The sequence below is a fragment of the Primulina eburnea genome, chromosome 9, assembly GCF_022965805.1.
Source record: "Primulina eburnea isolate SZY01 chromosome 9, ASM2296580v1, whole genome shotgun sequence".
Classification (NCBI taxonomy): Eukaryota; Viridiplantae; Streptophyta; class Magnoliopsida; order Lamiales; family Gesneriaceae; genus Primulina; species Primulina eburnea.
The window spans coordinates 4,535,209-4,549,059 of NC_133109.1; the positions used below are offsets into that span (position 1 = coordinate 4,535,209).

The following is a 13,851-nucleotide window of genomic DNA, read 5'->3' on the forward strand; positions in this document are numbered from 1 at the left end:
AAATACAAATTACTTTTAAAATAATCCATTGAACCTTTTGTAGTTTATTAAAATTTCTAAATATGGCTACAAGGTTTTGACACAATACTAATAAAAATTTGATCAAGAAGATTTTATTTTTGAATGAAGAAGGGAAAGACCATAAGTGTTATATATAGGATTCAATGCAAACGATGCATAATTTTAATATTAAAATTAATGTTTATGTATATAATAAGCACAACTTCAAGCAACATGTCCGTTTTATCGAGTAATAATACAGATGATCGTTGAAAGAAAATCTGACCATCAGATCTTTTTAAAATGTATATATGAAGAATTTTCTAAAAGAAGGGACCCCGATCATTTTTTTAGGCAAAACTTGTGTGAGACGGTCTCACGGGTCATACTTTGTGAGACAAATCTCTTATTTTGGTCATCCATGAAAAAATATTACTTTTTATCGTGAATATCGGTAGGGTTGAAATATCTCACATATAAAAATTCATGAGACCGTGTCACAAAAGACTTATTCTTTTTTTTATATATACAGAAACTGAACTATTTTCAAACCTGATTTTTCAAGATCTTCTAACACGCTTAATCTTTCAATATCGAGCTAATCACTTGGCATACTCTAGCACATATTCTCTAATTTATTTTAATTTGGTATGTCAAAAATTTAAAAATTAAACCATGATAAATCCTTATCGGATCAATTTTTAACCGCGGGAAAATACAATATTAATATTAATTGGGAATCTCGGATAGCACGATTTTAATGACCAAATTTTAATATATTGGTTTAATAGTGTCGAAAATAATCAGACGTAATTTTGAAATTGAACTATTAATTGAAGAGCAAAATCTGCGAAAAGTCTCCCAAGTCTATTTCTGTTATATGCGTCGACTCGATCTATACCTATCATGAAAAATAATATTTTTTGTATAATTAGATATTGTTGTTTGGGATGGTGTCCTTCTCGAAATTCTGGAACAACAACTAGTCTTTCAGTCGAGGCAAAGATAAATCTTTTATCCGTAAGACGATATTGCTCGTATACAAGTGTTTCACGTTAACGGCAATCGTCTATAAAATATAACGACTTCTATCAAGAGTAGCAGCACAACAAACTCTTGATTTCAACGAACAAAACTATGCAACAACTTTCAAGTATGGAAGAGAGTAAAAATGCAACAATATGAGATCAGAAAATTCGAACTCCAACAATGATGTAGTAGAGGATTATTTATAAATGATCACCGGATGCGTAGAAGAAACGCGTCTATCCGGACCGGATGCGTAGAAGAGTCACAACTTTAGTCAAGGAACACATTGATTGGTGCAAAATCAGTCAAGAACCGAAAGTTTGAATGCCAAAGGGCACGCATGATTTCTGAAACAACGCAGCGCGCGCACCCGCGCAACAACACGTGCGGCCGCGCGCAACATTCTGTTCGCGCTCAGCAAGGAGCCAGCACAATGCGCGCATCCGCGCGACCACGCGCAGCTTTCTGTCCTCCAAGCACATCAATGTGCGCGCACCCGCGCAAGAAGCTGTGCGGCCGCGCGCATTGCTCTGTTCGTTGGCCACCGAACCAGAAGCAAGCGCGCCTCCGCCTGTCCGTATGCGCACAAGTACTACCAATAAAATCTAATTTCCAAATAAATTTGGTCCAAAAAAATTAATATTGGTCAAAGACCGCACCGCACCAGCCGGGCGCGTGTGTTTAATTTACCGAGATCTAGCCTACTAGCGTCTTCCCCGTCTAAAAACTTCTAGTATCCCTTGGGGCCCAAACTCATTGCTCAAATTAGGAGCTTATGAGGGAGACTCAGCTATGCTAATTTTCCAATGTGGGACAACTCTCACTTCCTTCACCACTCTTCTCTTTTATTATTTAATTTATCCAACAGATATAATCATATATCGGTCTCATATTTTTTATGAATTAAATAAAATCATATATCGGTCTCACAAAATTAATATATATGATTATCTAACAACTGTTTTTTTTATTAATTTAGTTATATAAAAACCTATACAAAGACTCGTGCGTAACAATAAATAGGTTGACGAATCGGGTCAATGATGCTGACCCGCAAATATTCCTCCCCCGGAATATAACGGTCACCTTTTCAAAACACAAGACCCGACTTGCCAACTTCCATAAAGAGAACACTCCGCTGCTTTTTCTTCTTCGGCACGACACTGCCGATCTTCTCTTTCGAGAAATTCAAGAAAATGGTGAAGATGTTCGGAAAAACCCCACGAAATAATCCAACTTTCAGGGCTCTAATGCGATTATCTCGCGGCCAAAGGTTGATTTCTAGGAGCTTTCCGTACCGAATGCTTCCGGAGCAGCAGCTCAAACTTTCTGTTCTCAAATTGGATGGTTCCTGTTTTAGTAATTGCTCCGACCCTTGCTGGTTTTGTGAATTTATGATTTCTCTTTAATACAAGTAGTCTCGGAATTCGGAATGATAAAAGATTTTTTTCGATATAGGCTTTCATGTGGGGAGAAATGCTACGGTCTCGAGGCTTAAAATGGCTGTGGAGGAGGAATTTAAGCTCTCCCTGAATGATGAAGGCAACAGTTTATGGTATGGCGAAAGGCCGGCCGAAAATTTTGTCATTTCTGTTTGTTAAAATATCTCAATATATCTACAAAAAATGGTTATATGTGTTCTATCTGTCTTACCCGAACAGGCCACTTGTATGGAGCCATTTCTGTTTGTGCTATCAAAATCAAAAGCTAATCAATGACAGAGCTTGCATTCAAAGTTACGGGATCCGAGACGGCGATCAGGTTAGTAACTTTCGTACTTTGAAAGTCATTTGCTTGTTAATTTTGCCTCAAGTCTAGTAAATTTGTTTCAGCATCTTAAGCGAGGAAATTTCACTAGTTTTAGAATTGATGTTGGGCTAAGCGTGTGTGTGAATGAGAGTAGTATGTGATGGATGACCTCCTAAAAAGTTCTCATGCATCAAGTTACTGACGCTTGCGTCGCTTGATCTGGTTGACTAATTGAGCCGTAAAAGAGTGACACCAAATAGATTTTAACGTGTAATATTGTCCCTGCTCGGGAATTTCACTAGTTTTAGAATTGATGTTGGGCTAAGCATGTGTGAATGTGAGTAGTATGTGATGGGTGACCTCCTAAAAAGTTCTCATGCATCAAGCTGCTGACGCTTGCGTCGCTTGATCTGGTTGGCTAATTGAGCCGTAAAAGAGTGACACCAAATAGATTTTAACGTGTAATATTGTGCCTGCTGGGGACAAGGCCAACGGTAGAGTAAGAGTAAGGCTACACCTACCCCGACTCATGCTTAACAGCCTGATCCATTAGCACTCAAGTAAGTGCTCTCTACGTTGCCACAAATATAAGGAAATAAAGTTGCGCTTAGGCTAACAGCTATAATTTTTGGCCTAATGATAAATGTTTGATCCTTACAATTGTGCTCCAGCAAACCTCGAGTTTTGGGTTCTTGAAAGATTGAATTTATTGATTCAACAGAAAGAGTAATTTATGATGAATCAAAATTCATCAGAAAAGGAGAAACACCATTTATCTTATTTTATCTCAACTGTTATGAAGAGTTGATTTACTTGGAGCCTTTTGTGATTTTACCACTTTCTTGAATAATGCAGCTTCATTTTATCCAATATCTGAGGATTGACAATGCACCGATCCAAGAACATTCCAAATATCATATGATTGAATCCAAACAAAGGTCAATGTAAGAATTTCTTTACATGCCACGCCTCATGTTCACATAGGTCGAATCCTACCTAGACTATTCATGTAGGTAGCTAGGTACCCCCACCCTTTGCACAGAGCCAGGAGATAGCCAGTAGAATTTGAATTGATGGTTTGAGTTGGGAATTCATAATAGAGTATTTTCACATAAAATGAACAAAAATATTATTTCGCTAAATTTTGTTCTTGTTTCCCTTCCCCCTCGCCAATACACGATCTTGTGTTAGTCGTAAATCTTTAGTCCCGAGCTAGTTAGGGTCGGCTATATGAGCTAAATTCTTAATGATCACCGATCACTGAAGTCATGCTTAGTCCGTTAGATTTTGGCATCAAAATGAAGGCATATCTTTTGAACAGGATATTTTCTTGCGAGGCAAAAAGGGATGATCATGTTAGCGAAGATCAGAACAGAGAGTTAAAATGCTTCCACTCCGAAGAAGAAGAAGAAGAAAACCTGGATTTTCCTGAAGCAAAATCTACGCTTGCTGGACGCTTGATGGAGCTAGTGTCGCGCTCAAAGTTCCCAGGTTTGAAAAGGAAAGCATCGGATCGAAGGATTTGTTCTTGAAGACTAATACTTGACTCTGTTGTAAATGGATTTAGATCGTTAACAGGACTTGTGAAGGTAGAATCAGGGGTGATCAAATTTTTTTATTAATTTCGAACCGAATTGCACTGCAACGTTTTTTATAATATTTTATAAAAAACGCGATTAAAAATATTAATCATAAACTGCACCACATACGCGGTTCGGTTATATTTTTTTGTGCCAAAAATAGCACTAAACTGCGCTGCTTAAACCGCTTGCCATAATATTGAGCCTAAAATTATAATAAATTGTAAACAACATATTCAAATAAAGAAGTCGTCATTCATTATATCTCAACGCTCTTCAAAATTATATTCTTACAAATAAAATTTTTCTTTTTCTTAATTATTCCTCATATCAGTCTTTTATTAAATTATTTATTTCTTTTGCTACAATATTTTATTTGAAGTTTGAAAGTAAAAAAAAAATATAAGATAATGTAAATATTTTTTGTTATGAATATGTTGTGTTGTTAAATTATTAACTTAGTTTTGAATCTTGATTATTATTTTATCTATTTTGATCTTTATATGCTTTGAACTATATGTTATATTTGAAGACAATATATTGTTGTTGTTTTCAAATAAATTAGTATATATGTTCTAATATTTTTCATTAAAAAAAACTGTAAACCGACCGCAACCGTTTGAAACCGCTCAAAACCGTAAGGTTAATTTTTCATGTAAAACCGCGATTAATTTTGCAAAATACTAACCGACCGCATATGGCAATTCGATTTGAATTTTTTTAAAAAAATCGCAAAACTGCGTCGTGATCACCCCTAGGTAGAACTTGTAGCATTAGGATCCTTCGGTTCACAATGAGCTATGAAACGGGCAAGGATTTTCTTTCTAGGTGCTTTTGTGGTTTGGTCTTTGCTTTTAATTCAAATTGTCATCATTTTTCAGACAATTCTCTATTGTGATATTATATTTTCAACTGTTACACTGTTTTTAAATTTTATCATATATATATATATATCATTAAAATAATTAAAGCATTGTTTGATACAAAAAATAAAATATGAATTAATTATATATATTCTTGTTTCATCTTACTTTTGACTACAATTTAACAAAAAATAAATATTATAAAGGCAAAAACAAATGTGAGACGGTGTCACGGGTTGTATTTTGTGAAACAAGTATCTTATTTGCGTCATCGATGAAAAATATTACTTTTTATGCTAAGAGTATTAATTTTATTGTGAATATCGATAGACTTGACTCATCTCAGAAATATAGATTCATGATACTGTCTCACAATATAATTAGGCATAGTTTGGTACATGGGATAAAGGAGTGATTGATAAATAATCCTCCTTATCTCATGTTTGATACATTTTTAAAAAGCTCATGATAATATCATGGGCCCTTAATAAATAATTTTTTAGAATGATAAGATGTCCCTTCTATTAGGTGTGATAATTTTTATCTAATGATAACATACACTACAAATGACTTAATTACCCTCAATTTATAAATGATTTTTATAATTCTATGCTAGTAGATAGAAATTAAAATCAAATAAATATTTTTATTTTTTTTATATATTATATAATATGATAATTATATAAATGAATTCGAGATAATTATATAAATAATTTTTATAAATCTCTATAAAATTATTAGTATTACTCGATTAACCTTAAAAATTGATATTTGACTTGACTCAAAAAATCAAGAGCTCAATTATCATATTATATAATATATAAAATTAGGTAAAAATAAATAAATCATGCAAGCACTATCGATGCATGAAAAATAAAAAATATGAACTCAAACAACAATTTTGAAATTATAAAATTTATTATGATAAGGTTAATTTTGTCATTACAATCTAATATATAAATTTAATCACTCTTATTAAAATCATACCAAACATTAGATATAATATCATACATCTTATTTATCCTTAACTTATCATTATATTATATATCACATGTTTATCCTATCATGTGTACCAAACTATGTCTTACTTTATTATAAATTATTGTATAATCCATGTATCTTACAAATATTTTACCATAGTTTAAGTCAAATGATATTCCGGGTACCAACCCGTTAAACCCAATTACCCAGGCCCATTCCCCTGGCAAGCCCGCCTATCATAAGATCTACTTCTTGATTCTTGATTAATTTATCCACGCACGCCATTGACCCTTCTGTCTTTTCAGTCTCTCCGACAGCCGCGTCTCTCTCCTTCTCCGGCCACCGCCTCCTTCGCGACTGAGTATTTGTCTCCGATCACTTCTGCTTTCAATCTCAAGCCCTGTAATATGTTTCTTTCCAATTTTTTTGTTTTATTGCTTGAGTTTTTTGTTTCCAGTTACTTTTTTTGGTGATTTAGTCAATTGATATTTCTTCTTTGATCGTTATCTTGCATTTGTTTTTCTTACATTAGTTAGTGAAATGGGTAAATGAAATTCATTGATGGTTTTGAGTTTGGAATTCAAAAAAAAAAAAAAATTAACAATTTTTCGAGCTCTTGACAATTCTACCTCGACTTTGCTCGCGAATCCAAGGAAATGAGAAGAAAAAGAAGAAGAAATGAAATTTGCGAATTAAGAACTGCGGTAAAGTTCGTGTGTATGCTGGGTTTCTGCTTGTTCATCGTCGTACAAATTTTGTCTCAACTTCAACTACCTAAACTCACTGCTTCAGAAGATACCATTGCTTCACCCGAATTCAGATCCTCGAAGCTCGATAACCCAAAAATTAGTGAATTCGGTGAAACAGTGATTAACATGTTACCTGAGGATTTGGCTTTCACTCTGTTTCTGCCTTCGGAGAGGGCATTTGAGCGTGATTTGAGATTGATTCGAAACCACAGCTTGGTCGGAGAAAAGGCGAACGAATCATTCGCAATACTGACACGAGTGTTGGGGTTCTCAGCTCTGCCAAGATGGATTCATGCGGCGGATTTAGAGGTGGGGAAGGAGGTGATTTACCATTCAATATCGGGATTTAGCTTGTATATTACGAAGGATTCGAATGGAACTGTGATTGTCAATGGAGTGGCATCAGAGCTGCTGGATTTGAAAATGCGCAAAACTGGGAAGATATTAGTCCATGTCATGGATGGAGTTGTCATGGATTCGGAGTTTGAAGAATCCATGCAGCCTGAGATTGAATAAGAGAGATTCACTTTTACAATGTCTTTGCATAATTTTATCCAAATTACATGCTTTTCTATGTCTCGGTTTAGTGACGATATACAATAAACCGTCACTAATTTTAGCAACGGTTATTTTCACTGTGAATATGTCAGACGGTCTCACGGATCAATTTCGTGGGTCGAATTTCTTATTTGGGTCATCCATGAAAAAATATTACTTTTTAGAGTAGGTCTCTTGTGAGACAGTCTCACGGATCTTTATCTGTGAGACGGGTCAACCCTACCCATATTCACAATAAAAAGTAATACTTGTAGCATAAAATGTAATATTTTTTCATGAATGACCCAAATAGATATCCGTCTCACAAAATACGACCCGTGAGACCGTCTCACACAAGTTTTTTGTCTACTTTTTATTGTGAATATTGGTAGAGTTGACTCGTCTCACAGATAAAGATTCGTGAGACCGTCTCACAGAAGACCTACTCATAAATTATTATCCAAATCTTTCACGAAAAATTGCTTGTTGCATCTTCATAAAATACATATGATGCATGTCATTCATGTTGTTAATATATTTCTTACTCAATCCCCGGCATTTCATATTTTTTACTCATCATTGTTTGTTTCCTCTCCTTCATTTCTTGTCTCATATTTTCTATTTCGTTCTTCGTTGTCATTCTTTCCTCAACTTTTGCATAATGCTGTCTTGTTTTAGTCATCTTCGCATCCTCAATTTCATAGTATTTTGTCATATCATCTTGCATTTTTATTTTTGAGTAAGCTCCTTTCATGCTGGCTTTGAATGCCTTTCTTTCCATTGGTCTAATAGTTTTAGTCGCACGTCATCTTCTTCATCGACGGTGGGTGTATCAGTTGGTGTGAAGAAAGTATATGGAGATGATTCGCCATCAATATTCTTCAGCTTTTTGGTAACATTTTTTTGAAACTCTTTTCATCTCAAATTACGATCTACTTTGGTTGAGGACTTCTAATTTGCTTAGTTTGTTTTAGAAAACTAAAACTCTTTTTGAAACATTCGTGACATGTTTGCGTACGTTGTCCCTTGTACGAATATTCCATCCCCTTGAAAACTCGTGGTTATATTCTTTTTCAACCAATCCTTGGAAATAATAGTTGCTTTTGTCTTTGTCAAGTGTCATATTGGTGGAAACGTTACAATATGCCTTTGCAAGATTTCATCTCCGTCCTTCCTCCAATGTCTCCTAGTGATGGATTCACTCTCATCAGTCACAGCAACGACTTTCTTCCCTTTTTTTTTATTTAGAAGATGTGTTTTAAAAAATAGAAAGAGATACTTCATTTGAATTTTGGAAGAATTGAGCTTCATTGAACATTCAACATATGGTCTGACGTCCTAAAAACTTGATTCAGGAATGACGTCTAAAGTTTTTGTTAAGATTGGAACTTGGACCTAACTCAATCTCAAAAGCTAGCTCAAGGGAGGAGGATTGTCCAAGTCCATATATACAACTCCCAGGTTAATCATCCAACCGATGTGGGACATTTTTAACACACCTCTCTCACGCAGCGTGGAGTTTACAAATGACCCAATTATGGGCAGAACGGATGGTCCAAGTGTTAATTGTCCCACATCGGTTGGTTAAATAACCTTTGAGTGACGTATATTGGCTTGGGCAATCCTCTCCCCTTGAGCTAGCTTTTGGGATTGACTTAGGTCCAAGTTCCAATCTTAACATGGTATCAGAGCCCGGGTTCCACCGTTATGTGTTGGACTCCACCCGTTCTGCCCATAATTGGGTCATTTGTAAACTTCACGCTCCAGATGTTCATTCCTGGGCGTGAGAGGGGTGTGTTAATTGTCCCACATCGGTTGTTTAAATAACTTTTGAGTGGCATATATTGGCTTGGACAATCCTCCCTGATACCATGTTAAGATTGGAACTTGGACCTAACTCAACCCCAAAAGCTAGCTCAAGGGGGGAGGATTGTCCAAGTCCATATATACAACTCTCAGGTTAATCATCCAACCGATGTGGGACATTTTTAACAGTTTCATTAAAAGTATGAAATGCAGATTTTTTTTACAAAAATTCCAGCTCATCACGTAAGTTAAGGTGTAGGCACGCCTCTGTGCATATCCTTTCCTTCAAAAAAACTTCAGTTATGCACTAAGCACAAGGTGTGGGCACGTCGCCTTATACTTTCTTTAAACTTCTATATGGTCAGACACATCGTGTTACTAAAAAAAATGTATCAATCATGAACTATGTTATGAAACTGTCGTGAACTACATAAGACGAAAATCAAACATCAACACGGCGACGACGACAATCTTTAAGATAATGGTTCAATATTAAAATTTCATCAACTAGATTGAATAAATAAGAAACTAAAAGTTATTGTAGAAATCGTCAAGGCTAGGATAAGTGTTCCTCCTCAGTCCCAGCCCGTCATTCCTCGACAGCTATCGCCTCCTCAGTCTTCCTCACCTACATCAATTAAATCTATGCATTAAACAGACGCCAAATCTCATCATATGAAAATAATTTCTCTCTCAAAACAAAAACAATTGACATTTTCCTCGAAACTTAAGATTCTTCGACAAAATATGGCTGATAACTTTTTTCGCAAGGTCAGTAATATTCTGGCTCAACTTCCCGGAACGGATCATCACACTTTTCCATCAAAGTCGTAAATCTTCTGGCTCAACTCCTCAAAATAGATTTTCATACTTTCTGGTTTAGCTCTCTGGAATGAATCTGACTTCTGGATTAACTCTACGGAGTGGATTTTTATAATTCCTGGCTTAATTCTCCATAATGAAACAACTTTGGTGAGGCACCCTGATCCGAAATTGACATCCACATGCTCATAAACACTTTCAGTCATTACCTTGTCACAAGTAATCAAAATCTTTAAAAATTTCCATTTGCAACTCACGCACACAAGGTACATCTCCCTAAAAAATAATATATATTTTTTCCTTATTTCAATATCTTAATAAAATAATTATCATGCAATAGACTTTTAAATTTTTGAGGTGTTACATTTATACCCCTTTAAAATGAAATTCGTTTCTATGAAATTTACCTAGTCTTCACTATTGAAAAGCTTAAGCTCATTTAATCGCTCAATACTTGGTTGACCATAAAATTTTAGGTCGATCTATCACACATTCGTTACGTACTTTAATAAGATATTATTTCTATTTTTATACATCTATCCAAATTTTCTCGACTCAAAATAATTTAAGGATCAATTTAACTAACTCTACTTACAAAACCATAAATCCTAGAGTGAGTCTTGTGTGAGACCGTCTCACGGATCATAATCTGTGAGACGGGTCAACCCTACCCATATTCACAATAAAAAGTAATACTCTTAGCATAAAAAGTAATACTTTTTCATGGTGACCCAAATAAGAGATCTGTCTCACAAATACGACCCGTGAGATCATCTCACACAAGTTTTTGCCTAAATCCTATATCACACCCAAGTGATTTTATCTTTACAAAATTTAAGTCATTGACAATTTTTCTTTCATTCGTCATTACTCTAAATTTAAATTACCTCAAAAAATATATTTTATTGTCACTTTAATTGCTGAAACCCGTATTGAAACATCATTAGTATCCATGATTATCGATCATTATATCACTTTAACAAATTATGTCTAACTGACACTTAGCTGTTATATAATTAAAAATATTGTTATATTAACGTTAAAAATAATATTTCACTGACAATAAATTATTGTTAAAAAAATTAAAAAGCAATCGTTTTAGGTAATTGAAGACCGTCTGCTGGGTTTTTAAAAAACCATCGACAAAAAAATTATGCTGCTACGAGCTTCTTCCTTGTGTATTAGTGTCCTTTAATATTCGGCTAGCCGATGATATGTGAGACGATCTCATAACAGTTTTTATTTAACTTTATATCTTCGGCATAATTTGTTGTCTATTCGAATATTATTAATTGCGAATCTTTTTTAATAATCTATGTTTGTTGTGGGTTCCGTTTATGTTTATCGGGCTGCGTCCCTTATCTTTTCGAGATTATATTTGAGACATATATGTAATGGATTTTGTGTTGAATAACGTTGCTACTTCATCTATTTTTAAGGCCAAAGAGTCGAATAATGAATTTAATAAGTGTATTTTAAATTAATATATGAACTTTTTTGTATAAAAATTGTATATATACATGTATATATAGGTCAAGAAATAGTTTAGTGAGGAACTCGAAAATGTGAAAAGAAAAAAAAAATTAGGTGTTGTAGATTTAATAAAGTCCTAGTTTCTTGAATACATGCAAAAGCGTAGGTTGTAAACTTTCGTCCGATCCAAAATAATAAAGAAAATTAAATTTGCAAATAAAATGATTAATTATTATTTTCTCAAATGGAGCCCACTTTCTTGAATTCCAAATCATAGGTTATAAAAACAATGCTAATTGTTTAAATAATCGAAATATAGGGCCATGCTTTTCAAGGGACAATCAAGGCCTACAATAATTAACAACAATCTAAGAATAAAACAATTCACACTACGTACACCCAACGCCCTTGAAATTAGGGATTTTTGTTTCCAATCTTTTTTTTACTCATCACGAAATTTTTTATAAAACAATCTTACAAATCAATTTTATAATACCACAAAAACTTATGTGAGACGGTTTCACGGGTCGTATTTTGTGAGACATACATCTTATTTGAGTCATCCATGAAAAATATTACTTTTTATACTAAGAGTATTACTTTTTATTGTGAATATCGGTAGGGTTGACCTGTCTCACAGATAAAGATTCGTGAGACCGTCTCACAAAGACATACTCTTATAATACAGAACACCCTTGAAATTAGGGATTTTTGTTAGGTTTCCAATCTTTTTTTACTCATCACGAAAATTTTATAAAATAGTTTTATGAATCAATTTTATGATACAGATCTTCTATTTAGGTTACTCATAAAAAAATATTATTTTTTTACGAAAATTTTACTTACTATGATAAATATAGACAGTGTTGACTCGTCTTATTGATAAAGATTTGTAAAATTGTCTCACAAAAAACCACTCCTCATATCAATCAACAAAAAAATAATTCAATTATTTATTAATAATTTTATTAATTTGTCATTATAACCTTTTTTTCAATATTTAAGTGTTTGATAAAAATAAACCGGCTTGGTTTTTTAAGTGGAAGAATTGTTATTATTATTATTATTATTATTAGTAATATATCCAATAAAGTTGGGTGTCTTTTTATGCCTAATGCGAACATTATTATAAAATGATGATTTAGCACTAATTATGTGACCATGCACGTGCATGCGTCAAACTAATCATATTTTAATTTAAACTTGTAAATGTATTCCTTATTTTGCGGGACTGTTTTTATGTGTTTTAGGGAGTTGGTTGTTTTAATGGACTCTCGAATTCGATATTTCATCTCAAACTTTGAACCTTGATATTAAATGAGTTATAATCCATATTTTCCGATGATGCTAACAATTGTGTCAAGTTAAATATTTGTATCAAAATTTCAAATATAGTTACCAGTAATCCATTCTTATTTCCATATAGTAGTATGATTTTGATCAATAAAATACAAATAATGGAGATTGTAGATAAATGATATTAAACTCTCGATTATAGAACGTTTTGTATACGAAATTTAACAACATAGAAAACGAAGATGATAAAATCTTTTGATAAATTATTTGAACTTGTAATGAATCATATCTAAAATTTTAAAACCCTATTATTAGATAGGAGTAGATATCTTATGAGACGGTCTTACGTATCTTTATTTATGAGACAGGTCAACTCTATCTATATTTACGATAAAAAGTAACGCTCTTAACATAAAAAGTAATATTTTTTCATGGTTGACCCAAATAAAATATCTGTTTCACAAAATACGACTTTCGTGAGATCGTTTAACACAAGTTTTTGTCATTAGATAGATAGAGGGTAAACGAAGATTGATATAATATTTTTTTCTAAAAAATGATTAAATTGTGATAATAGAAAATATATATTTCCCACTAATTTAGGATGCCTTGTCTCTTCACAATTTTCGTTGATGACAAGTCCCAAAATTTGTCGAACTTAATGACAAAAAAAAATCTTGAATATGGAACACAATAAATTCTCTAAATTGATTTTAGTCCCTCGATTTTATAAAATAATAATTTGGACATTGGAATATTGAGACAAGATCATTGGAAAGTGGGGCCAAATCTCGCCGTCAAATGAGGACCGCCGTTAAGTCGCCGTTGATTTGCTTCATGGGAATTAATCACGGTAACGTGACAGTTAAGGCAGGCAACGGCGGGACGTTAGCTGACTGACGGAAAACGTTCTAAATTGCATGGGAATTTGGGAAACAAAGTACTCTGCCGATTTTGACTTGACGT

The 13,851-nt window shown here is 33.7% G+C and overlaps 2 protein-coding genes across 2 annotated transcripts; both read left to right on the top strand.

Moving 5' to 3' along the window:
- Nucleotides 1-2,033: 2,033 nt before the first annotated feature.
- Nucleotides 2,034-5,224, top strand: LOC140842181 (uncharacterized). Its single transcript, XM_073209998.1, has 6 exons — nt 2,034-2,388; nt 2,488-2,584; nt 2,691-2,790; nt 3,634-3,722; nt 4,100-4,367; nt 5,117-5,224. The coding sequence occupies exons 1-5, from the start codon at nt 2,226-2,228 to the stop codon at nt 4,308-4,310; spliced, it is 660 nt and encodes a 219-aa protein (XP_073066099.1). The 5' UTR covers nt 2,034-2,225; the 3' UTR covers nt 4,311-4,367; nt 5,117-5,224.
- A 1,237-nt stretch (nt 5,225-6,461) lies between these two features.
- On the top strand, nt 6,462-7,605 carry LOC140842182 (uncharacterized). Its single transcript, XM_073209999.1, has one exon. It carries the CDS (start codon nt 6,859-6,861, stop codon nt 7,465-7,467), a length of 609 nt encoding a protein of 202 aa, XP_073066100.1. The 5' UTR covers nt 6,462-6,858; the 3' UTR covers nt 7,468-7,605.
- The last annotated feature ends 6,246 nt before the right edge of the window (nt 7,606-13,851 follow it).